Below are 27,878 nucleotides of genomic sequence, written 5' to 3' on the forward strand. Positions count from 1 at the left end.
GTCACCCTCCCGCCCCAAACACCCCCCCGGGCGCTGGGGTGACCCCGGGAAGGGGGGTGCGGGAGGTGCCACCCCCAAACCCCCCCGGCCCCGTTAAATGGGGTTTATTGGGGACCCTCCCTCACCGGCGCCCACGCACAGGACCAGGGTCAGCCCCAGCAGGAGCAGCTTCATCGCGGGGCAGGGGCAGGTCCGGCGCTCCAGCCGCTCCCCAGCCCGGCCCGGGGGTGCCTGCAACGAGAAGGGCTCGGGAATTCATCCCTGTGACAAGTTCTGTCTGTGCTCAGCCTGGGAAAAGGGAGGGGGAAACCCCAAACCGCTTCCCAAAACCCCTCCAGGTGCAGAGGATTTGGGATGTGCCTCTGGAGGGTAAAACTCCTTTCATGTGATGAAACAGTCCTGAAGGACCTCAGAAAACTGAAATACAGGGAATTCTGGCAGCTTTAGGGGCTGGGATTTCGGGGCAAGGGAATAATAAAGTGATTTTATGAGGGGAAACCCCCCCCCCACATTGTTTTATTGCCAAAGATGCTTCTGCCTCTCGCTTGGACGCAGCGCCAGGAGCTGAGCCCGAGCCCGAGCAGGTGTGGGGAAAAAAGGCAAAAAAGGACCAGACTGGGGGAAAAAACAGGTCAAAAAAAGTCACCACGCCCAACGTGGGGCTCGAACCCACGACCCTGAGATTAAGAGTCTCATGCTCTACCGACTGAGCTAGCCGGGCTCCTGAAAAACTCCAAATTCCACTCTTTTTTCAGTGAAAATACAAATTCGGTGCTGTTTTAGTTAAAATGCGGAATTACCTGAAAAATATAAGGGTTTTTTTTAGTATCTTGTGAGCTACAGGACTGAAGGTAGACAGATATAAACCCCTATTCAATATAAAATATAATAATATATATATTAGAGAGAGAGAGCATAGAGGAAAACAAGGTTGGGTAGAAAATCAAGCGGAAAAATAAGGATTACCGATAAAATGCCTGATTCTGGGAAAAATGTATATTTTTATGTTTTATGAAGTGTGAAGACAGAAAAATATATTAAGGTATAAAATATTTTTGCATCTAACTATAAAAATAAGGGGGGGTCAAGTAAGTGGGAGCTGCTCCCCGGGGTGAGGTGTTGGAATGGTGCCGATGGACAGGGGGAGAAGCTGGAAATGCCCCCAAAGCCCCCCCGGAGCGGGTCCCTTACCAGGCTCTCGCTGCCCTCGTGGTCTGAGCCCCCCCCGGCCCTGCAGCCCCTTTATCCCCCCGAGAGCTCGGGCTGAGCCAGGACCTGAACGACCTCGGAGCAGCTGGGACATTGTTCTGTGGGAACAATGGAGGGGACACAGCTGGGCAAACACCGACCCCCCCGGGACGCACCTGGACAAACAGGGACCCCCGGGACACACCTGGGAAAATACAGACCCCGGGACACACCTGGGAAAATACAGACCCCAATGGACACACCTGGACAAACAGGGACCCCCATGGACACACCTGGGAAAATACAGACCCCCCAGGACACACCTGGACAAACAGGGACCCCTGGGACACACCTGGGAAATACAGACACCCTGGGACACACCTGGACACACCTGGGAAAATACAGACCCCAATGGACACACCTGGGCAAACAGGGACCCCCCAGGACACACCTGGGAAAATACAGACCCCCCGGAACACACCTGGGAAAACAGGGACCCCCCGGGACACACCTGGGAAAATACAGACCCTGTGGGACACACCTGGGAAAATACAGACCCCCCGGGACACACCTGGAAAAACAGGGACCCCCCGGAACGCACCTGGGAAAATACAGACCCCTGGGACACACCTGGGAAAATACAGACCCCCTGGGATACACCTGGGAAAATACAGACCCCCCGGGACACACCTGGACACACCTGGGAAAATACAGACCCCCTGGGACACACCTGGACAAACAGGGACCCCCGGACGCACCTGGGAAAATACAGACCCCAATGGACACACCTGGACACACCTGGGCAAACAGGGACCCCACGGACCCCCAGGACAGGGGGTCACTCCTCCCCTGGGCTCCCACACCCTCCCAGGTCCTTCAAAACCCCTCCGTGCTGGAGAAACCTCCCCCAGATCCCAAATTTCAGCCGTCCCAAGGCACCCACCCCACCCGAGCCCGGGGGCACGGGCAGACCCCCCCAGAGGAGGGTTCCTAATCTGCCTTAATTAATGACACGGTTAATTGGGGAGGAACCTGCTCCGGGTCGCTCCCGAGCCCTCTGGAGCCAACCCAGCCCGGTGTTTGTGCAGCTGCTCCCACAAAAAAAAGGACAATTCCGGCGTCTTCTCGGGCGTGAAGCTCCTGGGGAGAGTCCAAACCCTCCTTTCCAGGGCACATTCCCAAGATCCAACCCCCCTGCTCGTCCCCAGACTCCTCTGGAGCACCCTCAGGATCATTCTGAAGGGATCAGGTCCCGTTTGGAAGGTCCCAAACCCTCCTTTTTAGACCCAAACCCTCCTTTTTAGACCCAAACCCCCATTCTTGGACCCAAACCCTCATTTTTGACTTCCCCAAACCCTCCTTCAGGGACCAAATCCTCCTTTTTAGGACTCAGCCTGCATTTTTTAGGGCCAAAACCCCTCCATTTTTGGCACCAAAGCACCTTCTGAGGGCAGAAACCCCCCCATTTCAGGGCTCAAAATAGATAATAATAATAATTATTATTATTATTTGTGCAGGAATAAATAACTCAGTGATGGGGATTGAGGTGAGAGGGAGGAGGAATCTCTGATGTCAGAAATTGTTGGAGAGTTTAAAACAAATGATGCAAAAAGGCGAGAGAGGGAATTTTTGCAGGGATAGGGAAGGACACCCCGACTCCCAAAGGGCACTGGGATTGTTGGGAGATGGAGCCCCTTCTTCCCCAAGGACGTTTCCCGGCTCTGCTGCTCCATCCGGAGTTATCCCTAAAATTTTTTGCGGGAAGGAAAAGGTGAAAAAAAAAGAAAAGAGAGATCGCCCAACGTGGGGCTCGAACCCACGACCCTGAGATTAAGAGTCTCATGCTCTACCGACTGAGCTAGCCGGGCTCTTGTTCAAACAGCATGGAACAGCCCTTCAAAATCCAAATAAAATCAGGAAAATGGGATTTCTCGGGGTGGGAATTGGATCGTCTCTGGACGGGACCCTCCGCAGAGCGCAGTCCGTGCGGCTGAACTGGAAGGAAAAAAAAAATTAAGATAAAATTCTAAATTATTATCGTTTTAAGACCAGAAAAAGCAACTTTCCCTGACCGGGAATCGAACCCGGGCCGCGGCGGTGAGAGCGCCGAATCCTAACCACTAGACCACCAGGGAACCTGTTCAGCAACTTCGCATTTACTGATCCTACTGCTTTTTTACCCAGAATTAACCGCCCCAAAGTGACCGCCTCCCAGCAGCCGCAGAAAACCCCTTTTTTTTCCCCACCAGGATTAAAAAGGGATTAAAAGCAAGAAAAACAGGTGGGGAAAAATAGGCTTTTCCTCCCCCCTCCTTCCAAATAACCCTCCCCAAAAGGGGCACAGAAGGGTTGTGCTGAATTTCCTGTAAAAAAGGGTCTCCACGTGTTTTCTCCCTTTCTCTTTTGGTATCGAAAAGGTAAAATCCCAGAGGGACTCCTGGACGAGGCGCTGCAAAAATAATGGGAAAGGGGGGAAAAAGATCCCCAAAAATACTATGTTTCTGCCTGGTTTCGAACCAGGGACCTTTCGCGTGTTAGGCGAACGTGATAACCACTACACTACAGAAACCTGAGAAAAGGGTCCCGGGGGACCGAATTTGGGGGGATTCACCCTAAAAAAAAGTGTCGGAGTTTTCGCTCCCCCCAGGGACGTCCCCCTCGCCCCCTCGGCTCTTGCTTTCCCTTCCTAAGGGAGGAAACGCTCCCTTAAAACCCCTTTGAAAACCTTCACTCCAAACCTTTTCGGGGGTTCCTGAAACCCCAAAAGCAAAGAGTCTGAGGCAATTATTTAAGGCCCGTTTTCCAACCGAATCAGGGCGACGTTTAATCGTCACCGAGCCCCCTAAACGACCCAAAGCCTTTAAAGTCTGGGGGGATAAAAAAAAAGGGGAAAAAGACTAAAAAGGAGTGTTTCTGCCCGGTTTCGAACCGGGGACCTTTCGCGTGTGAGGCGAACGTGATAACCACTACACTACAGAAACCGTGAGAATTCGTCCCTTGAACCTGGTCTAAAATACCAAAAACCCCAAATCCAGCCCCAAAATCCGCTGGGAAACACGGCCCTCGCTGCCTCGGCTTCCCTTCTGATTTTAATTAATTCTTTCTTCCTTTTAATTATTTCTTTTCCTTATCGCTCTTCGTTCCTTCTTCGAAGATTTAAATCTCCCTTCTCTCCCTTAATTAACTCCCTTTAGTTCCAACCCCTCCTCGCTGCGTTCGGGAGGGCGGAAATGGGTGAAAAGCGAGGGAAATGATTAAAAAAAAAACACCAAAACTTCCCCGAAAAACGAGTGTTTCTGCCCGGGACCACCGAGGAGGGCCGAGATTTCAGAGCAAAGTCCGGTCCTTTAAAGCTCTTCATTGATCTCCTCCTCCGGGGGGGGTTCACGATGCCCAAAACCCTCAAGATCCGTCAGTTTAGGGCAAACATCAGCTCCCTGGTGGTCTAGTGGTCAGGATTCGGCGCTTTCACCGCCGCGGCCCGGGTTCAATTCCCGGCCAGGGAACGGAAAGCTCAAATATTTTCCAAAATTCAGCTGAATTCACCAGTTCCGCCCCATCTGGGGTGCATTTGTGCCTCTGGAGAGGAGGAGGTAACTCCAACCCCACGGGGAATATGAATGGATAAATTAAAGTAAATCCCTTCTGCCGACCTGCTGCCGATTTTTTTTTAGGTGCTGCAATTCAGGAATTTGGAGGAACGCTGAGCCAAAAATTCATGGAAAAGAGTAAAAATCAACATATTTGGTGCTGTAGAGGCGCATTTTTTTTGCAAGCACCACCATTACGGAATTGGGAGGGATGTCAAGACAAAAATCATAAAAAAGGGTAAAAAGCAACATATTTGGTGCTGTAGAGGCGCATTTTTTTTGCAAGCATCACCATTACGGAATTGGTGCCATAAATACAGATTTTTGGGGGGAATATCGAGCCAAAAATTCATGGAAAAGGACTACAAGTCAATATATCGGGTGCTATAAAACCAGATTTTTTTTTGCCAGCGCCACCATCGCAGAACTCAGAGAAACATCAAACCGCAAAAATCAATTAAAAGCAACCAAAACTGGGGTGTTTCTGCCCGGTTTCGAACCGGGGACCTTTCGCGTGTGAGGCGAACGTGATAACCACTACACTACAGAAACCTCCGTGGGACCCCCTGCACTGTTTGACCCCAATAGGGGGTAAAAAAAAACCCAAAAAACCTTTTCTACGAAATCCCAGGAAACCCCAGAAAATTCCGGGAAATCCCGGGAAATCCCAGGAAACCCCAGGAAATCCCACCTCCCCGCGGCCGCCCCGGAGATCCATCCGAGCAGGGAAAAACTTTAAGGAGGTTTTTTCACCCCCGAGCCCCAAATCGCGTGAATTGGTGGAAACGCCAAACAAGCCCCGCGAGGTTTGGTTTTTGTTTTGTTTTGGTTTGTTTTGGTTTTTTCCCAGGGTTTTAATTCTCCCCCAAAAAAATTCGCTTTTCCAGGGAAAAATGGGCTGAAAAGGGACAATAATGCAGCCAAAGAATAATAAATTTACTTTCTCATCAGAAGCCCGGCTAGCTCAGTCGGTAGAGCATGAGACTCTTAATCTCAGGGTCGTGGGTTCGAGCCCCACGTTGGGCGAAGGTTCACTTTTTCCAGCCTTTATTTACCCAAATCTGCGCCCTTTTACCTTCTGCTTACCCAAATCCAATCGTTTTCGCTCTTTGTCCGAGAGCCGCGTTGGGTGAGAGAACTATAAATTAGTATTCGTGCATGTTAATGTCCATTATTCGAGCAATCAAACCACAATAGTGCCATATTCCGATTAATATTAATAATACGATTTTAAGTTGTTATTCCCCGTTACTTTTAATCACCACCGTTATTCCATTTCTTTTTTAAATTATTCTTATTATTACTTGCAGCGAGCGCCGCACGAACAAAACGGCCGAAAAACCACCCGAACGAACCGAAACGAACCCGAAAAATCCTCCTGCTAAAAAAGGCTTTAAAAGCCCCAAAACACTCTTTATTCTCGATTGGAATTGTCCTTTTTCCGCTTGTGTTATCGCTGTCAGGATGGCCGAGTGGTCTAAGGCGCCAGACTCAAGGTTCAAACCTTCCCACGGGAAATCTGGTCTCTCCTGGAGGCGTGGGTTCGAATCCCACTCCTGACACATCTTTTTCCCGGGGGGAAATTCCTTCCCAATCCTCCTTTTTTACCTCTCGCTTATTCCCACCACCTTTTTTTTTTTTTTTCCCCAAATCCCCCTTTTCCCTGCCCCGAATTCCCTATTTTTTTTTTTAATTTCTATCGCTTCCCCAATCGTCGTTCCCTTTTAAAACCGGCCGCCCTCCCCTTTCAAGTTGTCACTCCCCCTTTTTTTTTTCCCGAGGCGTGAATCCCTTTTTGAAGTTATTTTTAGATCGTTCCCCTCCCCCCCCCCGCGAAAAGCGCCCGTGAAATAAAGAATAACCACCAAACCCCCTCAGGAGCCGCCAAAAATCCCCATCATTTGATTGCAGCGTTGAAACTCCGAGTGACAGCCAACTGCAAAAAACGTCACTGAGTAATTAATTCATTAATTTATTGCTCAATCGAGGGGGGGTGGAAGGAGGGGGGGGACTCGGGGAGGGAGTGGCACGAAAAAATGGGGAGAAAATGGGATGTTTCGGGGGTCGTGAGGCGTTAAAAAATGAAAAGTTTGTGAGAGAAAAAAGGGGTTTCGAGGGTCGGGAAAAGTGAAAAGAACTTTCCCTGACCGGGAATCGAACCCGGGCCGCGGCGGTGAGAGCGCCGAATCCTAACCACTAGACCACCAGGGAGGTGCTGGAAATGTAAAACATGGAAATCCTTGGGATGGAGGTCACCCCAAAGGACCTTGGGACACGATCTTGATGGAGTTTGGGACGTGGCTCTGACGGACAGACCGCGGGATTTGATCCCGGTGGATGCCAGGTCCCAGGATTTGATCCCCAGTGGATCCCAGCTCCCAGGATTTGACTCCCATGGATCCCAGGTCCCAGGAGATGCCCCTGGTGGATCCCAGCTCCCAGGAGATTGTTCTGCCGCACCCCAATATTCCCAATTTCCCGTTATTTCGGGTCCCTCCCCCTCTCCTCCCCCTCACCCCACACTCAAGCACAAAGTCCCTCCTGGCCCTCGGGTGGGGATCGTCCCACGCTCGTTCTTCTCGCCGACAGAACCGGCGGGGAAAGGGGAATTTTCCGCCCCCAAAGCTGCCCTGGGGGGCAAGGCAGGAGCGGGGGCCACCCCCGGGCGGGGGGTCACGGGCACAGCGCGAAGTGGCCCCCCCTGCCCAGGCAGAGCAGGGGCAGGACCCTCTCCCCGCCGAAGGACGCGGGGGGGTAGGCGAACATGGGGGCCTCCCTGGCGGCGTCGAAGAAGGCCACGCGGCCCCCCTCGTAGTCCAGGTAGACCCCCACGAGCGCGGGGGGCTCGCGCAGGGCGAGGGGCACGGCGGGCGAGGCCAGGGCCTGGCACTGGCTCCCGCAGCGCCCCACGGCCCAGATGCCGCCGGCGGGGCTGACGCGCAGCCGGCCCTTCCTGCGCACCGACTCCCGCGCCACCCCCAGCGCCCAGGCGGCCCCGCCGCCCACCGCCACCTCCCAGTAGTGGCGGCCCGAGCTGAAGCCCTGGCGGCCCAGCACGCAGCGAGAGGCGTCGAAGCGCTTGGGGTGGTCGGCCACGCTGCGCCGGCTCTGCTCCCACCGCACCCGCTTGCCGTCCTCCGACAGCGCCAGCCGAGGGTGCGCCGTGTCCGGGTCCAGCGTCAGGCTCTCTGCTCAGGGACGGCAGGGGCAGCGTCAGGGGGCTCCGGGGGGGGGTTGGTGGGCCCGGGAGAGGATGGGGAGGGTGGGAAAGGCAGAGGGAGGGAGGGTGGAAACAGCAAGGAGGAGGCTGGGAAAGGCAAGGAGGGAGGGTGGAAACAGCAGGGAGGAGGTGGGAAAGGCAAGGGAGAGGAGGGTGGGAAGGCAAGGGAGAGGAGGAAAGACCACAAAAAGGGAGCTTGGTTTGGAGCCAAAGAAAGTCTCGGGTGGGGATGTTCTCGCAGGTCCATTGAGAAGAGGAGAGGAATCCTCAGGTGTCCCGTGACTCCCCCTGTCCCAAGTTGCCACGTGGAAAGGTTTGGGATTTTCAGCCCTGGGAGGTGATTTCTGGGGGTGGCACTGACCCAGTCCCACCCCCAGCCCCCTGCCTGTCCCTCCATACCTTGGAACATCATCAGCATCTCTTTGAGGGCGATGTTTGGCTGGGGCAGCCCCGTGAGCTGCTCTGCTGGCTCAGGTGGTGTCTCTGCTGGCTCTTGGGCACTCTCCTCCTCCAGCCTGGAAAAAGGCTCAGTCTGGATTCCCTCCCACCTGGATGGACCCCTCAGTCATTAAAATCCACCTGTTTTAGCTCTTGGCTCCCTGTGCTTGACAGGCTGACCAGGAGAAGCTCGTTCCTGCAGGAGCAGGAGGGGTTTTATGGGTTACAGAGGGGCAGCAGCAGAGCTGGAGGTGCCTTCGTCCCACTGATACCTGGCCCTGCCCCTCACCAGCCTCCTCGGGCCTCTGAGGTGTCCTGGTTGTGTCCCACATGTCCCTGGCACGGAGGGGTCACGGGTTTGGGGGGTTTTGGGGCCCACCAGCCCCAGGGAAAACAACAGGAACGTGGAAGGAACGTGGATGGGGAGCCACAAACCTGCTCAGGATGTCTGTGCTGCCCTGCAGGAGAGAGGGAGAGAGGGGGAACCAGGTCAGGGCAGCGTCAGCCTCGCTGTAAACACCAGAGGGGGGACCTGGGGGTGACCCCCGGGGCTCTGCCCCGCCCCAAATGACGGCCCTGAGGTGATCCCTGAGCTCTGATCCTGGGTGAGGTCACAGTGCCCTAACGAGCAGCTCGTCGGGTCATCGGCATCACCCGCCCCTCTCGTGGGCCTGCCCCGGCAGGAGGGAGTTCCTGCTGCTGTGAACCCTGTGAGGGTTCACTGAGGGTGATGGTGAACCCCACACCCCCTCTGAGGGGTTCATCGGGGGTGGGGGTGAACCCCACGCCCTGAGGGTGGTTTGCAGGGCCCCAGTGGACAGCTGGGCCAACCCTGTGGTCACCCAAAGGGGATCACCGGGGAGAAAAGCTTTGAATGACGCATTTTATGGGGAGTTTTTGGGGCAGGGGAACCTGTGGTGGTCCAGGGGGGTCCCTCCCCACCCAAACCACGATCTGTGGTTCCACTCAGGACTCGCTCGGCCAGGGGCTCGGTGGCCAAGGCCAGGGGTCTCCTGGGGGTCTCACCTCCAGGAGCTCCCAGGGCGGCTGCTGACACTTCTCCTCCAGCTCCCGGATCTGCTCGGCCACGGAGGAGATCTGCTCCGAGAGCCTGCCGATGTTCTGCTCCTGCCTGCCCAGGATGTCCCGCTCCAGCTTCGCCAGCCGCTCCAGCAGGAGCCGCTCCTGCCCCTCCAGGAGCCGGTGCAGCTCCCGGATTTGGGACACCACTCTCCTCCTCTCCGCATCCACCCGCTCCTGCAGCGGGAACAGAGGGGCAGGAACGGGGCAGGGGGATGTCCAGAGACACTCTGAGGGATGATTTCCCACAGCCAGAAAACCCCATCTTAAATTAAGACCCTTTTTTTTTTTTTTCTTTTTTGGCCACTTCTAGTTGGGAGTTGCTGGGAAAGGGCTTTTCCCTTGGCCCGTAATCTTTGTACCCAAAACACCCCAGACCTTTGGACGACGAGGGAAGATGGAAAATAAACCCATAAATGGATTAGTCAGTGACAGAGATCAGGGGAAGAGAAAACAGGGCAACAAAGGTGCAATCAAGTGATTCCTGCTTTCCCTGTGGATCCATAGGGGGAATCTGGGAACGTGTCCCGCTTGTGGGAGGAAAAAGATCCACAATAACCTGTCAAAACCCGGGTTTCAGTTGGATTTTGGGAAGAGATTCTTCCCTGGGAAGGTGGTGGCGGGCACAGGAGTGTCTCCACACCCATCACCAGGGACAAGGAGAAGGAAGGGAAGGGGTAAATCCATCACCACCCAGGGCCGGACACTCACGAGCAGGTCCAGGCTTTTCCCTTCCTCGGCCGCTTTCATCCCCTGCAGCTTTTCCCTCCTGTCCCTCAGGATCTGCGCGTGAGCCTGGAGTTTCTCCTGGGAGGAGAAGGAACACGGAGTCGGTGCCTTTCCCTCCGCCGGCCGATCCATGTGGGATCGCGGAGCGGGCAGGGGAGGGGGCGACTCCCACGCGGCGAGGCACAGAACGGGCTGAAGGAGCGACAATCCGGGTGTTCCCGAGGAAAACAAGCCTGCCCCGGTCTCCTCCTCCTCCCGCATCCCCAGGGACAGCGGACACCTCCCACCTTGCGCTCCTCGGCCGCCTCCTCGATGGGCACGGCCGAGTGGGGCCGGTGGGCCGGGGACTCGCGGCACGCCAGGCACACGGGGGTCTGCTCCTCCTCGCAGAAGAGCTTCAGAGCCCGGCCGTGCCTCGGGCACAGCGGCTCCCCGGGCCGGGGCAGCCTCCGGCTGAGCCGCCGGGCGATGCTCAGGATCCCGGCCAGCTCCCGGTTGGGGCGCAGCCCCCGCTCCGGCGCCGTCTCCCGGCAGAGCGGGCAGGGGAAGGAGCCCTCGGAGCCCTCCCAGCGCCTCTCGATGCACCCCCGGCAGAAGGAGTGGCCGCAGTGGATGGACACGGGGTCCTGGAAGAGCCCCCGGCACAGGGAACACGAGGCCTCGCTCTGGAGGCTCCCGGCGGGACCCTCCTCGGTCATGGCTGGGGGGAGGATGAGGAGGACGAGGAGGACGAGGAGTTCGAGGAGGATGAGGAGGACGAGGAGTTCGAGGAGGATGAGAATGACGGCGCAGGTTTCGCTTTCTGCAGCGGCTGCTCCTCTTCCTGCAGCTGCCTCGGCCCCGGGGGAGGCGAGGGGGAGCTCAGGTGCTCCGGGGTTGAGCTCAGATGCTCCGGGGTTGAGCTCAGATGCTCCGGGTTTAATCTGATATAATCCGGGTCTGAGCTGAGACCCTCCGGGTTTGTCACTGGGTTGGACACCGAGGAGGTGGCAGAATCCCCCTCCCCGCCCGCTGGAAAGAGGTTAAATGGGAATTAAACATCCTCTGGTTCCATCCTGGCTCGGGTGGGATCCACCTGCAGCTCCCGCATCACCACCCACCCAAAACACCCAGGGGAAAGTGAGAATCTGCCTCCCAAAACCTCCCTGTGCAGAAACCAGCCTGGCTTTGCTGATCTTAATCAGTTCATCGATTGATTTAATTTACACACGTATATAATCCCTTCATTCACTTTTAATTTATTAACTGATGGGCACGGGGCTCAAGAGACCTGCAGCGAGCAAACCTCCCCCGAAACTCATCCTTTGCTGCTGCTTCCACACCCTAATTCCTGAGAATTCCCCAATTCCCTGCTCTCCTCCCCTGCCCGTGCAGGTACAAACCCCTTTCACTCACAACCCCTTTTGTGGGTCCTTTCACTTCCCCTTTTGGGCAGGAAGGGGCTCTGGGGGTGGGAGGGGGGGCCGAGGCGGTGACCGCACAAGTTCTCGTCTCGAATTTCCCCGCCGAGCTCGGCACAGTCAGAGCGAAACCCGCGGCTCGCTCTGCGTGCTCAAAAACAGCTTTATTTTCGGTGAATGTGGAGTAAAGGTCGATTTATTGAGGGGGGAGGCTGCGAATTCCCAGGAATTTGGGGGTCTCCCCTCCCACCTCCCTTCTCTGCTCCCCCTGCCCCCCCAGGCACCGTTTTGTCCCACGAATCCCACCTGGACAGGGTTTGGGAGCCGGGACCACCCTAGGGGAGCAACCAGGAGGATTTGGGGGGTCTCTCCCTGCCCGGGGGTGACAGGAGTGGGGTGACAGGGAGGGGATGGAAGAAGGGGGGTGACAGGAAGGTGTGACAGGAGGGGGGGGACAGGAAGGAGGTGGAAGGGGGGGTGTGACAGGAGGGGGATGACAGTAGAGAGGTGACAGGAGGGGGGTGACAGGGAAGGGGTGGCAGGAAGGGGACGCCTCCCTTGGCTCTGGGTGGGCAAAGCGGATCCCACACCCCGCGGGTGCCCCATGGCCCAGCTGCCCCCCGAGGCCTCCTGCCCCATCTGCCTGGAGCTCTTCCAGGACCCCGTGTCCATCCACTGCGGCCACCACTTCTGCCGGGGCTGCATCACCCGCTGCTGGGAATGGGCCACCCAGGCCTTCCCGTGCCCGCGGTGCCGGGAGCCGGCGCCGGAGCTGAGCCTGCGGCCCGGCCGGGAGCTGGCGCGGGTGCTGGGCATCGCCCGCAGCCTCGGCCTGGGGGCAGCCCCGGGCAGGGGGCAGCAGGGGCAGCAGGGGGAGGAGGAGGAGGAGGAGGAGGAGGAGGAAGGCTGCCAGAAGCACCAGGAGCCCCTGAGGGTCTTCTGCGAGGAGGACCGAGCGCTGCTGTGCGGGGTCTGCCGCGAGTCCCGCGCCCACCGCGCCCACACCCTGCTGGCCCTGCCCGAGGCTCAGACACGCTTCCAGGTGAGGGGGGGGCTCCCCACACCCTGCTGGCCCTGCCCGAGGCTCAGACACGCTTCCAGGTGAGGGGGGGGCTCCCCACACCCTGCTGGCCTGCCGAGGCTCAGAGACGCTTCCAGGTGAGGGGCTCCCCACCCTGCTGGCCCTGCCCGAGGCTCAGAGACGCTTCCAGGTGAGGGGGGGGCTCCCAGGGGGACCCCCGGCAGGGCCCGGGGCAGAGATGCCGAGCTGCCCCTGCGGCCCCTTTGGGTGTTGGTCCCTCGTGGGTTTCCCCCTTTGAGGGGTCAGCACGGGGGGTTTGGCCCTGGTTGGACTCCTGATCCATCCCTGGACTCAGTGATCCCTCCATGCTTGGACTCTGATCCATCCATGCTTGGATTCCTGATCCATTCTTGGTTAGATTCCTGATCCATCCCTGGCTGGGCTCCGATCCATTCCTGGTTGGATTCCTGATCCATCCATGCTTGGATTCCTGATCCATCCCTGGCTGGACTCTGATCCATCCCTGGTTGGACTCCTGATCCATCCATGCTTGGATTCCTGATCCATCCCTGGTTGGATTCCTGATCCATCCATGCTTGGATTCCTGATCCATCCCTGGTTGGATTCCTGATCCATCCCTGGTTGGATGAGCCCCCTGCTCTGTTCCTGGAGGGATTTAGGTCTTCAGCCTCCTCCAGCCTCTGGTGCTTCCCCCCTGAATCAGTGGGAATGTGGGCAGCCAAAAAAAAGAGGGAATGTTTTTCCAGCCCAGGAGATCCTCGGGAGGGGTCCTGGAGCTGAGCCCCCTCCCCAGGGCAGTTTTTTTGGGCCATCCCAAATCTCCAGAGAAACGGGACCTTTCTTTTCCCTCCCCCCAGACCCAGCTGCAGGCCCGGCTGCAAACCCTGAGGGACGCCAGGGACAAACTCCTGGAGTTCCGGGAGGCTGAAATGAGGAGAAACTGGGAGTTTTTGGTAAACCTTTGAAGGGGAGGAGGGGTGGGGGGGGGTGGACGTCTCGTGCTGGATTTCGGGGGGGTCACCCCTGGGCTTGGGGTGGGCTTGGGGTCCCTCCCCAGGTGCCAAATCAGGCGTGGGGCCCCTTCCCACCCCCGTTCCCGCAGGAGAAGACGGAATCCGAGCGGCAGAGGGTCCTGTCCCACTTGCAGGGGCTCCGGCTGTCCCTGGAGGAGCACGCCCAGGCGCTCCTGGCCCGGCTCGGGGACCTGGAGCGGGACCTGGAGAAGCGGCAGGAGGAGAACCTGACGAGCCTGACCCAGGAGATCTCCCGGCTGGACACGCGGATCCAGGAGCTGCAGGACAAGTGCCAGGAGCCGGCCAGGACCTTCCTGCGGGTGAGGGGGTGCGGCTGGGAACCCATCCCCACTTTTAAAGTGTTCCCTGAGTCACCTCTTGCCCCTCTCTCCCCCCAGGACATCGGCAGCACCCTGAGCAGGCACGGACGGCGCTTCCCGACCCCCTCGGGGCTGGGATTGGGGCTGGACCTCCTGAGAGGCCAAATCTTTGGGGCTGGGGCCGAACCCTCGAGCTGAGAGGTCCCCTGAGCCCAGAGGGGTCCTGGGGCTCCCCCGACCTCCTCCCTCTGTCCTTCCCAAGGCTCCAAAATGAACACTTCCAGCTGCCCCCGTCGCCTCTTCCGGAGCTGGAAAAGAGAATCAGCCACTTCAGGGAGAGAAACGATGTCCTGGAGGAGACTCTGAGGAGCTTCCAAGGTACTGAGGGAGGGCCAGGGGGAAATGATGGTGATTGTGTTGTATTTTTATATTAATGAGGTGGAATTTTATGTGTTTGTTGTGTTCATTATAGACGTGTGTGGCCACAAATTATATTTATTTTATTGCAATTTTTTTTTATTTTATTGCAATTTCATTTTATTGCAATTTTATTGCAACCATATTTTGTTGCAATGATATTTTATACCAATGATATTTTATATCAATGGCATTTGCAAGCTCAGCGTGGCAGAACTTGTCTGGTACCCGCGTTTTTACATCAATTAATAAGCACCACCCGATAAACACCAATTGATAAACCAGCAAATCATTGACGAGTCCCCAGTTAATAAACCTGACGTCAGTTGGTGTCTCTGCCCTCCCCCTTTCCAGACGTGCTGATGTTTGAGCTGCCTGAAAAGAGTAAGTTCGGACCCCTGGGGGTGGGGGGAGAGGGGAGGACCAAAGGGGGGGTCCTTGGACTGAACCTTGGGGAGGGTCCTGAGCTGGGGGGGGTCTCCTGGGAGGGAAGAACTCCCTGAGGAGTCAGGGAATCCTCCCTGGGAATGGCTGGAAGGTGGAGGGGGAGGGAAGAGCCCCCCAAGGGTGGTGTTGGAGGACCCCCAGGGATCATCCCTCCCTTCCCTCCCCCAGTGCTGGTGACCCTGGACCCCCACACGGCCCACCCCCAGCTCGTCGTGGCCCCCGATGGTGGCAGCGTGAGGTGGGAGCCCACTGGGGAGCCCTCGGAGCCCCAAGACCCCTTTGACCCCTCGGACTCCCCGGAGCCGTCCGTGCTGGGGCTCCCTGGGGTCTGCGCCGGGCGCTGCTGCTGGGACGTGGAGGTGTCCCCCGAGGGCTCCTGGGCGCTGGGGGTGGCCGGGGAGGGCACGGGGAGCGGGACCCCCCCTGGGCAGAGCCCCCCCTGCGCCAGGGGGTCCCTGTGGGCGCTGGGGCAGTGCCAGGGGCGGCTGTGGGCGCTGGCGGGCCCGGAGCGGGTGCCCCTGGCGCGGGTGCGGGTGCCCCGCAGGGTCCGCGTGTCCCTGGACCGTGACAGGGGCCGGGTGGCCTTTTTCGACGCCGACAGCAGGGCCCTGATCTTCGCCTTCCCCTCCATCTCCTTCGGGGGCCGGGGGGTCCGGCCCTGGTTCCTGCTGTGGGGAGAGGGCGCCCGGCTCGCCCTGTGCCCCTGAGGGTCCCCCCAAGGCGTGAGGGTCCTGCCCCGTCTCCAGCACTCTGGGGCGTCTCCGGCTGCCGAAGCCTCCTCCTCACCTGGGGGGGCTCCCCGGCCCCAAAGGACACCCCCAAACCCGGGGGTTGGAAGCAGAGCCACGTCCGTGCCTCCACATCCCGCCCGGCCCCTTCTCCCTCCTCTGCCACGCCAAGTAAAAAAGCTTTCCAGGCTGGAACATCTTTCTTTCCGGTGTTTGCTGCCCTCGGGCGTCGGGTTCGAGGGGCAGGGCTGGAATCTCGGGTAACCAAACCCTGTCCAGGCGGTTTTGTGCCCCAAAAGATCCGAAAACCCTGAGCGGGTGAGCAAGGGATGCCCCTGGGGGCCACGAGAGACACAGAGCAGAAAATCCTGTCCTTATTTTTATTATTAATGACACAAATCTGGGAGGTTTCAGGTCGGGATGGCTGGGGGGGGCAGAGAGGGAAGAGCTGAGGCTCAGGAGGAGCTGGGCAGGTTCCACATCAGAGTCCCCACATCCCGCTGGGGGCAGAACCCCCCCGAGCTGGTGCTGCTGTCTGAGCCGGCCACCACGGAACCCTTTTATTTTGGGGGCAGAAACCAGCGGGTTCTGGGCAGTTCCACCCGCTGGAGGTCGGGAAAGGATAAAAACGTGACAGAAAGGACAAGAAACACAGGGTTTGGAGCCCCTGGGTGGGAGGTGACCAGGTCAGGAGGGGACATTCACACCCCGGATTTCCCCCCATTTCTGTGCCCAAGGGTCCCCTCCCCAGGGCTCCTTTGCCTCCCCCATTTCATGGGGAAGAAGGAAACGCCTCCCCCAAATTCCCTGTTCCTCCCGCTCCCGGGGAGTCTGAGCGTCCCCTGGGAAGGGGGCACTGCCATCCCCCCGTGTCCCCCGCTCAGGGGCACAGGCGCAGCTGGGAGCCGGCGCCCACCACCCAGAGCCAGGGCCGGAGCCGCTCCCCGGCGAAGGCGGCGCGGGAGAAGAGGAAGAGCAGCCCCCCGGCCTCGGCGTCGAAGAAGGCCACGGTGCCGCCGGCGCAGTCCAGGTGCACGCTGACCCTGCGGGGCGGCCAGCGCAGCGGCACCGGCGTGGCCCGGCGCGGGGTCAGCGCCCGCAGCTGCCCCCCCCAGCGCTCCACGGCCCAGATCCCACCCTGCGGGCCCAGGCTCAGCCGGCCCTTCCTGGCGATGGAGTCCCGCGCCACCCCCACGGCCCAGTCCCCGCCGTCCCCCACGTCCACGGCCCAGCAGTGGCGCCCGCCCGCGAAGCACGGCCGGCCCAGCACGAAGGGCCAGTAATCGAAGCGCTCGGGGCTGTCGGGGACCGGCCGGGCTCGGGCGCCGCGCCGGACGCTCTTGCCGTCCGCAGACAGCTCCAGCTCGGGGTGTGCCGTGGCCGGGTCCAGGGTCACCGAGGCTGGGGGGCAGAACGGGGCATGAGCTCCCGCAGGGACTGCGGGGCCACGTCGGGGAGCACCGGGGGGGAAACGGCCCCAAAACGAAGGGTTGGCAGGATGGAAACAACCCAAAAATAGGGAAACCCCAAAATGAAACATCTACAGCCCAAAATGTAGGATTGGCATGATGGAGACAACCCAAAAATAGGGAAACCCCAAAATGAAACATCTACAGACCAAAATGTAGGATTGGCAGGATGGAAACAACCCAAAAATAGGGAGACCCCAAAATGAAACATCTACAGCCCAAAACAAAGCGTTGGCAGGATGGAAACAACCCAAAAATAGGGAAACCCCAAAACGAAGCGTTGGCAGGATGGAAACCATCCTAAAAACAAGGAAACCCCAAAATGAAATGTCTACAACCCAAAATGTAGGATTGGCACGATGGAAACAACCCAAAAATAGGGAAACCCCAAAATGAAACATCTACAGCCCAAAATGAAGCATTGGCAGGATGGAGACAACCCAAAAACAGGGAAACCCCTAAAAGAAACATCTACAGACCAAAATGTATGATTGGTACGATGGAAACAACCCCAAAATAGGGAAACCCCCAAATGAAACATCTACAGACCAAAATGTAGGATTGGTACGATGGAAACAACCCCAAAATAGGGAAATCCCAAAATGAAACATCTACAGCCCAAAATGTAGGATTGGCACGACGGAAACTGCCCCAAAAACAGGGAAGCCCCAGAACAAAGCATTAGCACGATGGAAACCACCCCAAAAATAAGAAGACCCCAAAAAAACACATCTACACCCCAAAACGAAGCATTGGCACGATGGAAACCACCCCAAAAATAGAGAAACCCTAAAAGCGAAGCATCTACCCCAAAAAACTGGGGCAAAACGCTTAGAATTAAGACAGTGATAAAGGGGGCGTTAATTAGGTGTTAAATTGTCCTTTTCTTCCTTTTCCCCCCCCTCCTCCATCCCGGGATTCTCTTTGCCCTGTTTCTGTTCCCAGTCAACACCCAGGATGGGGGAAGGGCAGCTCAGCTCTCCCAAAATAGGGTTAGTTTTTATTTTCCCCCTCCCCGAATACCTTGGAGCTTCCTCAGGGTCTCCTTCAGGGCGTTGCTCCTCCAGGAGAAGTGACAGATTCGCTCCTCCGACCCCGGAGCCGCGTCCGGGGGCAGCTGGAAAGTCACCTTCCCACCCCTGGGGGAGAAATAAACCCACCAAAACCCCCTCAGGGACCACCAAAACCCCTCAGGAACCACCAAAACCCCTCAGGAACCACCAAAACCCCTTAGGAACCACCAAACCCCCTCAGGAACAACCAAAAATCCCCTCAGGGATCACCAAAACCCCCTCAGGGACCACCAGGAACCCTCAGGAACCACCAAAACCTCCTCAGGAACAACCAAAAACCCCCTCAGGGACCACTCAAATCCCCTCAGGGACCACCAGGAGCCCTCAGGAACCACCAAAATCCACTCAGGGACCACCAGGAACCCTCAGGAACCTTTCTAAAACTACCACACAGGGAAGGCCACGGACCTGCTGGCGGAGCTTTTCACATCCTGGAGGGGGGAAAAGAGAGGAAAGGCAGCTCAGGGGGTTAAATCCCCTAAAATCCCATAAATTCCCAGCAGTGGGGATCAGCCCCCCACCCTCCCACAGGGATTTCATTCCCCTTTTCCCCCTCATTTTTCCCGGCTCAGACCTCCCTTCCAGCTCCCCGGAGGGAACGGGGAGCGAAGGGAAACCGGGAACACCCCAGTTCTTACCCCCTGCCTGGGATTTTTCCCTTCCCAAAGCCCCAAAAAGGGTGAGTTCCCCTCACCTGGTTGTCCTGCTGGTTCTCCTCCTCCTCCTGCTGCTGGGCCGGGCATTCCGGCTGGGAAAGCTCCGGGATTTTGGGGTTGTTCCTCGCCTGTCGCTTCTCCAGCTCATTTTTCAGGTCCTGCAGCTTTGGGAGGGGGGGGAAGAGCTCAGGGACCCCCAGCCCCAAATGCAGGGGGGGATCAGGGCTGTGCCCCCCCTTTCAAATCCCAAAGGAAGGAGGGATAGGCTGGGAAACACCATCGGGAATCCACGGAAAGGGAGATCCCAAACCCCGGGTCAGCTCCCCTGAATTCCTTGGGAAATGGGGATGGGAAAACCCAAATGATGAGGCAAAGCAACAGGAGGGAGGGAAGGGGCTGTCACAGCCTGAATTTGGGCAGAATCTCAGGGAATTTGGGCAGAGTTTGCTGAATTCGCCCATCATTTGGCCCATTTTGGGTAGAATTTGGTGGAATTTGGGCAGGGAGCCGCAATATTCCCGCCCTTCCCAACACAGCCATGGAGCAAAGGGCTGGGAAAGGACCCAAGGAAAGGTCCCTGGGGTCGGGGGGGGTCCCTCAGGGCCCCTCAAGGGGGTGGCACCCACCAGGTCCTCCAGTTTGCCGCTCTCCAGGGCTCTTCCTCCCCTCCTCGGAGTCCTCCTCCCTCCCCCGGGAGCGCCGCTGGAATTCCTTCCCAAGGGATCCCAAACCCAGCCGTGGGATGGGGCTGGATCTTTGGGGCTGGATCTTTGGGGTTGGATCTTTGGGGTTGGATCCCTGGGGTTGGATCCTTCCCTTCCTGATCCTTCCCAGCCCAGGAGGAGCCTCAGGTCACCCCCCCTCCCCCCGTGACGTCTCCTGGTGGATATTCCGGGTGTTTTATCCCGGGAGATTCTGCCTGGGGAGCTGCAGCTCCGCCTGTGCTCCTGAGGGAAACCATCAATTCCCAAAAAAAACCCATCAATTCCCCCAAAAATCCCATCAATTCCCAAAAAAACCATCAATTCCCACAAAAACCCCATCAATTCCCCCCAAAAAAATCAATTCCCAAAAAGGCAGTTCAGGAGCCCCTGGGGTTTGGTGGGACCACAGAAGGGGAAAATCTGAGGGATCAGGGTGGGAAAAGCTCGGCCAGAACCTCGTGGGGTGTCGGCAGAGGGGTCCTTGGCACCTTCAGCACCTCCCTCCCTTATTATTTCCATTTACATGTTTGATATTTACCTCTTTAAACTAAATTCATAAATAAAACCATGCGGGTAAATTGATTGCATTTAAAGTGAACGTGTTTATTTTTAAAACAAATGGTTATGTTTTTAAAACAGGTGTTTATTTTTAAAATACATGTTTATTTCTAAAATACAGGTTTATTTCTAAAATACACGTTTATTTTTTTCAGACGTACATTTATTTTTAAAGGTGTCTTTTGTGTTTAAATGCACATCATGGATTTTCCTGGGAGCCCAGGGCGGGTCTGGAGATGCAAATCCCGACTCCTGCAGACGTTTCCCAGCGGGAAGGGCAGGACTGGGAGACCCAGAAAAGCCTCGGGCTCAGCTCCTTCGTCTGGGAATCAGGAACCCAGGGAGGGGAAGGGAGTCACACCCGGAGAGCCTGGAAAACCAGCCTGGAAAAACAGCCTGGAAAACCAGGCTGGAAAACCAGGCTGGAAAACCAGCCAGGAAAACCAGTCGGGGATGTTTGGGGATGGGCAGAGGGCTCATTCCCTCATCCCGGGAATTTTGGGACCCCCCGGGATGGGCAGGGGGCTCATTCCCTCATCCCGGGGATTTCAGGACCCCCGGGATGGGCAGGGGGCTCATCCCATGTTTGTTATTCCTGGTGGGACCCCCGGGATGGGCAGGGGGCTCATCCCCTGCCTGTTATTCCCCGGGGGGGGGTCCGTGGGGGTGGGGAGGGGGCTCCTCGTGGCCGTTTTTCCGAGCCCACCCCCCTCCCACTCGCTCCCGGTTCCTCTTTTCGGTTCCGGAATCTCAAACCCAGGGCGGTTTCGGGGCCTCTTCCCCTTTTTTTTTCTTTTTTTTTGGGTTTTCTCAGAAGAAAATCTCACGATTTCCAGGAAATCGATGTCGGGGAAAGCGGCAGAAGGGACAGAATTTGTGTCCCCCCCTTCCTCGAGGGCTGAGGAACATCCACATGGAATTCGGCTCTCAATTGGGGTCCCTGGGGGTCCTGGGGGGGTCCTGGGGGTCAGGGGGGATAAGGAGGAGGTTCTTCTGCTGAGTTTGGCTCTGATTTGGGGTCCCTGGGGGTCCGGGGGGGAAGAGGAGGAGGTTCTTTCTCCATGCTCTGGTGGTTGAAGGTCAAGTCCCAGCCCTGAGGACCCTGTGGGACAGGGATGGGGTGAGGACGTGGTGCTTCCTCCTCTCCTCCTCCTCCTCCTCTGTGCTTCCCCCTCACCTCCTCCCATCACCTCTTCTTCCTCTCTTCTTCCTCCTCACCTCCTCCTTCTCCTCCTCTCCCCCATTCCCATCCCAGTCCCAGACGGAGGACCCAGACAGGGCTGGAACTGGTGGAACTGGGGCAGGGCAGGAGCAGCGACTGGGGGAAATCCCACGAGATTGGGGCTGGAAAAGCAAAACGAAGGGAAAATGTGGGGCTGGAAAAGGGGAATAAAGGGAAACTCGGGGGCTGGGACGAGAGGCAGGGAGGTTGGACTCGATGATCTCCGAGGTCTTTTCCAACCCAGCTGGTTTTGGGAAAGGACGAAAGGAGGAAAAAGAGGCCCAAAAGGAGCTGTTTCTGCCCGGTTTCGAACCGGGGACCTTTCGCGTGTGAGGCGAACGTGATAACCACTACACTACAGAAACGCCGTGCCGCGCTCCGCGCCCCGCCGCGCTACGGCCGCGCTGCGCTCCCCGGGGAGGGGCCTCCCCGACCCCTCCGCGGCCGCGCCGGGCGGGGTAATTGGGGAAAAACCCCCAAAAAAGGGACATTTCGGGGTGACTCAAGGCGGGCCGGCCCAGGACGGGCCTCGAACCCGCGGTCCCAGGGGTGGGGGTCGCGCGCGCTGCCCGCTGAGCCACGCCGGGGAGGGGCGGGGTTTGCGGAGACCACGCCCCCCTCCACTCAGGCCACGCCCCTCAGCGCGGCCTCCTCCGGTCCTCCGATACCAACGAGTGGCGCGGGCGGAAACCTCCCCGTTGCCCGGCAACGCGCGCCAGTTCCGGTCAGGTGGCGGAAGGCGGAAGTGCCGCGGCGCTTCCCGGAGGTGGCGGAGCCGCCGCCGCTTCGGGACCGAGCGGGGCCCGAGCTGGGCCCGACCCGGGGCCGGGGGGACGCGGCGGGGGCACCGCGGGGGCTCCGCGGCTCCTCCGGCACCGCCCGCGGCCCGCACGACGCGGGGCACGCCCGGCGGGGGCGGCGCGGGCAGCGCTGAGGGCGGTGAGGCCTAAACAGGGGCCCGGCCCGCGGGCGTGGGGGAGGCCCGGGGGGGCTTTGAGGGCCCGGGGGGCTCGTTGGGACCCCCGGAGGGTGTGAGAGGAGCCCCGGGGAGGTCAGAGAGGATCCCCGGGTGGTCGTAGGAGCCCCCGAAGGGTCGGTGAGGAGCCCCGGGGGGGGTCGGTGGGACCCCCGGAGGGTCAGTAAGGAGCCCCCGGTGATCGGAGGGACCCCCGAAGGGTCGTTAAGGGACCCCGGGGGAGATCAGTGAGGATCCACTCAGGGGATCAGTGAGGAGCCCAGGGGATCAGTGAGGACCCTCAGGGGGTCAGTGAGGAGCCCCGGGGGGGTCAGTGAGGAGCCCCGGGGGGGTCAGTGAGTAGCCCGGGGAGGTCAGTGAGGAGCCCCCGGCGATCGGAGGACCCCCGAAGGGTCGTTAAGGGACCCCGGGGGAGATCAGTGAGGACCCCCGGGGGGGTCAGAGGGAGCCCCACGGGGTCGGAGGGAGCCCCAGAGGGATCAGTGAAGAGCCCCGGGGGGGTCAGTGAGGACCCCCGGGAGGTCAGTGAGGACCCCCGGGAGGTCAGTGAGGACCCCCGGGAGGTCAGTGAGGACCCCCGGGGGGTCAGAGGGACCCCCAGGGGGTCGGAGGGAGCCCGGGGGGGGTCCCGCAGCCCCCGCAGGAGCAGCCCCCCCGCCATGGCGGCCCCCCCGGCGCTGGGCGGCCCCGCGGCCCGGCCCGACCCGGTGGAGACGCTGCAGGAGGAGGCGATCTGCGCCATCTGCCTCGACTACTTCTCGGAGCCCGTGTCCATCGGCTGCGGCCACAACTTCTGCCGCGCCTGCATCTCCCGCCTCTGGGCCCGGCCCGGCGCCGACGGCACCCCGGACACCCCCGCGGGAGCCCCCCCGGGCCCCGGCGAGGACGAGGAGGAGCTGGAGGAGGAGGAGGACGAGCTGGACGTGGAGCAGGACGAGGAGGAGGAGGAGGAGGAGGAGGAGGGCGGCGTGGAGGGGGAGGAGGAGGAGGACGACGAGATGTGGGAGGAAGAGGAGGAGGAGGAGGAGGACGCGGAGCTGTGGGAGGACCCCGAGGAGGAGGAGGACGAGGAGGAGGACGAGGAGGGAGCGGCCGCGTGGAGCGAGGGCGCGCGGGGGGGGCTCTACTTCGGCGAGGAGGACTTCGAGGACGTGATGGAGGAGGACGTGGAGGAGGAGGGCGAGGAGGAGGAGGACGAGGAGGACGAGGAGGAGGAGGAGGAGGCCGAGGGGCGGCCCCCGCAGCGCGGCCCGGGCGCCTTCACGTGCCCGCAGTGCCGGCAGAGCTTCGGCCAGCGCAGCTTCCGCCCCAACCGCCAGCTGGCCAACATGGTCAGCATCATCCGCCAGCTCCACCCGCGGCCCCAGCGCGGCCCCGGCCCCGCCGCCGCCCCGCCGCGCCCCCGCGCCCGCCCGCTCTGCCTCAAGCACCAGGAGCCCCTCAAGCTCTTCTGCGAGGTGGGCGAGGCCGCCATCTGCGTGGTGTGCAGGGAGGCCCGCGGGCACAAACACCACAGCGTCGTGCCCCTCGACGAGGTGGTGCAGGACTGCAAGGTGAGGGGCTCTGGGGGCTCTAGGGGGCTCAAGAGGGGTTTGGGGGCTGTCAAAGCCGGGTGGGTGCCACGGGTGGGTCGTGCCCCTCGACGAGGTGGTGCAGGACTGCGAGGTAAGGGGGTTTTGGGGAGTTCAGAGTGGATTTGGGATGAGTCTGGGGGCGGTGGGTGCTGGAAGCAGCAGTGGGGGGGGTCTGGGAGTGGCTTTTGGGGAGCTTGGGGTGTTTTTGGGGGGCTCGGCTGAGGTGCCCCCCCATTCTTTCCGTCCCCAGAACAAGCTGCAGAGCCACCTGGAGCCGCTGAGGAAGCAGCTGGAGACGGTGCTGAGGCAGAAATCCAGCGAGGAGGAGAAAATCTCCCTGCTCAGGGTGAGCTGGGGCCCCGTCCTGGCACTCCCAACCCCATCCCGGCATTCCCAGCCCCATCCTGGCATTCCCGGCCCCATTTCTCCCTGTCCCTGTCCCCAGGATCAGATGCAGGTCCCACCCCCTGTCCCCTCCCATATCTCTGTCCCCAGGGTCAGATGCAGGCAGAGGTGCAGGTCCCATCCGTGTCCCCTCCCCTTTTCCCATCCCCAGGATCAGATGCAGGCGGAGCTGCAGGAGCTGGAGGCGGATTTCGAGGTGCTGCACCGGTTCCTGGCGGCAGAGCAGGTGTCCCTGCAGCGGCAGCTCCGCGAGCGCCACGAGGCCCTGCTGGGCCGGCAGCGCCGCAACCTCAGCCTGCTGGAGGAGAGGGCGGCCGCGCTCGGCAGGCTCATCGCAGAGGCAGAGGCTGCGGCCAGGCAGGACGGGCTCCAGCTGCTCAAGGTGGGCTGGGGGCACTGGGAGAACTGGGAGAACTGGGAACACTTGGACTGGGGAGGCTGCAGTTGCTCAAGGTGGGCTGGGGGCACTGGGAGAACTGGGAACACTGGGATTGGGGGGGCTCCAGCTGCTCAAGGTGGGCTGGGGGCACTGGAGGCACTGGCACTGGGGGGACAGGACAGGCTCAGGGTGTACTGGGAGCACTGGGACTGGCACTTCCAGCTGCTCAGGGTGTACTGGGAGCACTGGGACCGGGGGCTCCAGCTGCTCAGGCTGTACTGGGAGCACTGGGACTGGGGGCTCCAGCTGCTCAAGGTGGGCTGGGGGCACTGGGAACACTGGGAGCACTGGGGACTGGAGGTTCCAGCTGCTCAGGGTCCGATTCCTCATTAACCTTTTCCTCTGTTTTCCTCCCCGTTTCCCACCTAGGACATCAAAAGCACCTTCATCAGGTCAGTCCTTCCCAGTGGAATCTCCTTGGATTTTTTTGGGGGGGGGAGGGTGAAACCCACCCTGGGGGCTTTTCCAGCCTGGAACAGCTGGGAATTCCTAAGGGGGCACAGATGGAATTTTGGGGGGAAGGGGCCTCAGAGCCCCCCCATGTCTCATCATCTGCCCCCAAACAGCCAAATCCTAATTCTTCCCTCTTTTTTTTCCTCCCCTCCTCTTCCAGGTGTGAGAACATCAAATTCCAGGAGCCCGAGATGGTGCCCGTGGACGTGGGGAAGAAGTTCCGGAATTGCTTCCTGCAGGACGTGGTGATGAGGAAGATGGAAAAGGTCTTCAGCAAAGTGCCCCAAGGTGGGCAGGGGGGAGAGAGAGCTGGGGAGTAAAGGGCTGGAAATTTGGGGTTAAAGGGGTGGAAATTTGAGGTTAAAAAGCTAGAAATTGGAGGTTGAGGGAGTGAGAATTTGGGGTCAAAGGGGTGAAAACTGGAGGCTGAGTGAAAATTTAGGGTTAAAAGGCTGGTAATTTAGGGTTAAAAGGCTGGAAATGGGAGGCTGAGGGAGTGAGAAATTTGGGTTAAAGAGGTGAGAATTTGGGATCGAAAGGCTGGAAAGTGGGGCTGAGGGAGTGAGAATTTGGGTTAAAGAGGTGAGAATTTGGGGTCTAAGGGCTGGAAATTGGAGGCTGAGGGAGTGCCAGTGGGGGGTTGAGAGGTGATCATTTGGGGTCCAAGGGCTGGAAAGTGGGGCTGAGGGAGTGCCAGTGGGGGTTGAGGGGCTCTGTGGCTGAGCCCCCGAGCTCAGCCCCCCATAACCGGATCCGAACGGGCTCCCTGAGCCCCCCTGACCCCCCCATTCCCACCCAGCCGACGTGACCCTGGACCCGTCGACGGCGCACCCGCGGCTCTGCCTGTCCCTGGACCGGCGCAGCGTCCGGCTGGGCGAGCGGCGCCCGGAGCCCCCCGGGGGCGTGCGGAGCCCCCCCGGGCGTGGGGACGGCGACCTGTGCGTGCTGGGCTGCCCCGGCTTCAGCGCCGGCCGCCACTACTGGGAGGTGGAGGTGGGCGGGCGCCGCGGCTGGGCCGTGGGCGCGGCGCGCGAGAGCGCCCGGCCCCGCCACAAGGGGGGCTCGGCCGGGCCCCCCAAGAGGGAGATCTGGGCCGTGGGCACCACGGGCAAGAAGTACCAGGCGCTGACGGCCACCGAGCAGACGGCGCTGGCGCCGGGGGAGCAGCCGCGGCGCTTCGGCGTCTACCTGGACTACGAGCGGGGGCAGCTCTGCTTCTACAACGCCGAGAGCATGAGCCACATCCACACCTTCCACATCTGCTGCCGGGAGAGGGTCTTCCCCTTCTTCAGGATCCTGGCCAAGGGCACCCGCATCAAGATCTGCACCTGACAGGGCTGGGATGGCCCCCCCGAAATGAACCCCCCTCTCCTCATCCCAGGACACAGCCCCCAAAAACAGCCCCCCCCGCCCAGTCCTGGGGCTGCACTCGGCGTCCGGCACCTGCTTCGCTCCCGAGATCCCTCCTCATCATCCTCATCCTCCTCCTCCTCACTGGGATCCTGCACCGCCGCCACCCGGCTGGGAACGGGGAAGGAGCTGCCCCCTCGGGACTGGGCCGGGCTTGGAACAGGACAGGATCCACCCTGGGACTCATTTGGGGTTGGAATTGGGGTGGATCCACCTTGGGACTGATCTGGGGTTGGAATGGGAATGGATCCAGCCCTCCCAGCAGGATCCTCCTGCCACAGTCCAGCAGCAGTTTTGGGTTGGGACGGAGCAGGATCTGTCCCCTTGGTGCCAGTTCTGTGTTATTGGGATGGATCCACCCCATGGAGGAGGTTTGGGGTTGGAATTGGGATGGATCCACCCCATGGAGGATGGTTTGGGGTGAGTGGGGACGGATCCCTCTCAGAGCTGGATCCCAGTCCAGCTCCTGGTGCTGGGAGCTGTTCCCTCCCTCTCCCAGATCCCTCCCAGTGCCCTCCCCCCCTTCCCCAGTTGAGTTTTGGGACCCCCGGGGGGGGTCTTTGCATTTGGGGGCAAATCCTCTTGGATTTGGAAACTCCTCCTTTCCCAAAATCCGCATTTTCAGTGCCTGGGATTTTTGGGATTCACCTGAGCCCCCCATTCCCGTGGTTCCTGTTCTTCCCTTCTTCTCCCACTCCTCCCCCCTTTCCCTGCCATTTTTGGGGGAAATCCCGGATTTCCCCCTCCCCTCTGGCACTTTATGGGGGGGAGGAGCCGCTTCCCCCCCAGAGCTCCCCGAGTGGGATATTTATTTTCCCCTTTTTTTTTTCCAGCCAGATCCTTTCCCACTCGGGAGCCCCCCCCTTCCCACGTGTTTTCCTGGTTTTTGGTGGATTTGGGAATTCCCTGTTGGTGTTTCAGAGCTCGGTCGGGATATTTTTGGCTAAAAATTGAGAATTAAACGGAGATTTAGTTTTATGAGATGTCAATAATTAAGAATAAAGAAGAAGTTGTAGCTGAGGCTCCAGTTCAGGGGAATCCCGGGAGGAGCCACTTCCAGGGGAATTTGGGGTGAATTAGCCCCAAAAAAGCCCAAATTACAAAAAAATGGCACTTTGGGCCCAACTGGAGCCGCTGGGTGGGAAAATCCTCACTAAACCTCTCAGTAATTACCAGGTTTAATTAATGAATGGCTGTTCTGGAAATCCCCAGGGCACATTCACCACCTCCACATCCTGAATTTATCCATTCTGGATTTTTTTGGGGGGAATTGTGGGAGTTTTGCAGCACAAAAGGAACTCTTGAGTGAAGGAACATCCCCCCAGAC

At 59.4% G+C, this 27,878-nt stretch overlaps 4 protein-coding genes and 11 non-coding genes across 15 annotated transcripts; 5 read left to right on the forward strand and 10 right to left on the reverse strand.

Moving 5' to 3' along the window:
- Positions 1-648: 648 nt before the first annotated feature.
- Positions 649-721, reverse strand: TRNAK-CUU (transfer RNA lysine (anticodon CUU)). Its single transcript has one exon. It is a non-coding gene; the product is annotated as a tRNA-Lys (tRNA).
- Positions 722-2,983: 2,262 nt separating this feature from the next.
- TRNAK-CUU (transfer RNA lysine (anticodon CUU)) lies at positions 2,984-3,056 on the reverse strand. The gene has a single exon. It is a non-coding gene; the product is annotated as a tRNA-Lys (tRNA).
- A 195-nt stretch (positions 3,057-3,251) lies between these two features.
- TRNAE-CUC (transfer RNA glutamic acid (anticodon CUC)) lies at positions 3,252-3,323 on the reverse strand. The gene has a single exon. It is a non-coding gene; the product is annotated as a tRNA-Glu (tRNA).
- A 361-nt stretch (positions 3,324-3,684) lies between these two features.
- TRNAV-AAC (transfer RNA valine (anticodon AAC)) lies at positions 3,685-3,757 on the reverse strand. Its single transcript has one exon. It is a non-coding gene; the product is annotated as a tRNA-Val (tRNA).
- A 339-nt stretch (positions 3,758-4,096) lies between these two features.
- TRNAV-CAC (transfer RNA valine (anticodon CAC)) lies at positions 4,097-4,169 on the reverse strand. The gene has a single exon. It is a non-coding gene; the product is annotated as a tRNA-Val (tRNA).
- Positions 4,170-4,622: 453 nt separating this feature from the next.
- Positions 4,623-4,694, forward strand: TRNAE-UUC (transfer RNA glutamic acid (anticodon UUC)). The gene has a single exon. It is a non-coding gene; the product is annotated as a tRNA-Glu (tRNA).
- A 563-nt stretch (positions 4,695-5,257) lies between these two features.
- Positions 5,258-5,330, reverse strand: TRNAV-CAC (transfer RNA valine (anticodon CAC)). The gene has a single exon. It is a non-coding gene; the product is annotated as a tRNA-Val (tRNA).
- A 401-nt stretch (positions 5,331-5,731) lies between these two features.
- TRNAK-CUU (transfer RNA lysine (anticodon CUU)) lies at positions 5,732-5,804 on the forward strand. Its single transcript has one exon. It is a non-coding gene; the product is annotated as a tRNA-Lys (tRNA).
- Positions 5,805-6,236: 432 nt separating this feature from the next.
- Positions 6,237-6,340, forward strand: TRNAL-CAA (transfer RNA leucine (anticodon CAA)). Its single transcript has 2 exons — positions 6,237-6,274; positions 6,296-6,340. It is a non-coding gene; the product is annotated as a tRNA-Leu (tRNA).
- Positions 6,341-6,917: 577 nt separating this feature from the next.
- On the reverse strand, positions 6,918-6,989 carry TRNAE-CUC (transfer RNA glutamic acid (anticodon CUC)). Its single transcript has one exon. It is a non-coding gene; the product is annotated as a tRNA-Glu (tRNA).
- Positions 6,990-7,451: 462 nt separating this feature from the next.
- LOC126635233 (E3 ubiquitin-protein ligase TRIM39-like) lies at positions 7,452-10,943 on the reverse strand. Its single transcript, XM_050306263.1, has 6 exons — positions 10,533-10,943; positions 10,228-10,323; positions 9,463-9,693; positions 8,872-8,894; positions 8,398-8,513; positions 7,452-7,966 (listed from the first exon to the last, which is right to left on the reverse strand). The coding sequence occupies exons 1-6, from the start codon at positions 10,941-10,943 to the stop codon at positions 7,452-7,454; spliced, it is 1,392 nt and encodes a 463-aa protein (XP_050162220.1).
- Positions 10,944-12,249: 1,306 nt separating this feature from the next.
- Positions 12,250-15,771, forward strand: LOC126635230 (RING finger protein 39-like). The gene is made up of 7 exons (XM_050306260.1): positions 12,250-12,687; positions 13,545-13,640; positions 13,790-14,020; positions 14,099-14,121; positions 14,283-14,398; positions 14,792-14,821; positions 15,053-15,771. Exons 1-7 carry the CDS (start codon positions 12,250-12,252, stop codon positions 15,589-15,591), a joined length of 1,473 nt encoding a protein of 490 aa, XP_050162217.1. The 3' UTR covers positions 15,592-15,771.
- A 721-nt stretch (positions 15,772-16,492) lies between these two features.
- On the reverse strand, positions 16,493-22,931 carry LOC126635235 (butyrophilin subfamily 1 member A1-like). The gene is made up of 6 exons (XM_050306266.1): positions 22,866-22,931; positions 21,986-22,240; positions 18,849-18,974; positions 18,563-18,585; positions 18,105-18,220; positions 16,493-17,013 (listed from the first exon to the last, which is right to left on the reverse strand). The coding sequence occupies exons 1-6, from the start codon at positions 22,929-22,931 to the stop codon at positions 16,493-16,495; spliced, it is 1,107 nt and encodes a 368-aa protein (XP_050162223.1).
- Positions 21,587-21,659, reverse strand: TRNAV-CAC (transfer RNA valine (anticodon CAC)). Its single transcript has one exon. It is a non-coding gene; the product is annotated as a tRNA-Val (tRNA).
- On the forward strand, positions 22,539-27,566 carry TRIM41 (tripartite motif containing 41). Its single transcript, XM_050306258.1, has 7 exons — positions 22,539-22,770; positions 22,813-23,823; positions 24,095-24,190; positions 24,401-24,631; positions 25,058-25,080; positions 25,302-25,429; positions 25,941-27,566. Exons 2-7 carry the CDS (start codon positions 22,930-22,932, stop codon positions 26,471-26,473), a joined length of 1,905 nt encoding a protein of 634 aa, XP_050162215.1. The 5' UTR covers positions 22,539-22,770; positions 22,813-22,929; the 3' UTR covers positions 26,474-27,566.
- The last annotated feature ends 312 nt before the right edge of the window (positions 27,567-27,878 follow it).

The sequence above is a fragment of the Myiozetetes cayanensis genome, unplaced genomic scaffold (assembly GCF_022539395.1).
Source record: "Myiozetetes cayanensis isolate MyiCay16 unplaced genomic scaffold, myiCay2020 scf117, whole genome shotgun sequence".
NCBI classification, from domain to species: Eukaryota; Metazoa; Chordata; class Aves; order Passeriformes; family Tyrannidae; genus Myiozetetes; species Myiozetetes cayanensis.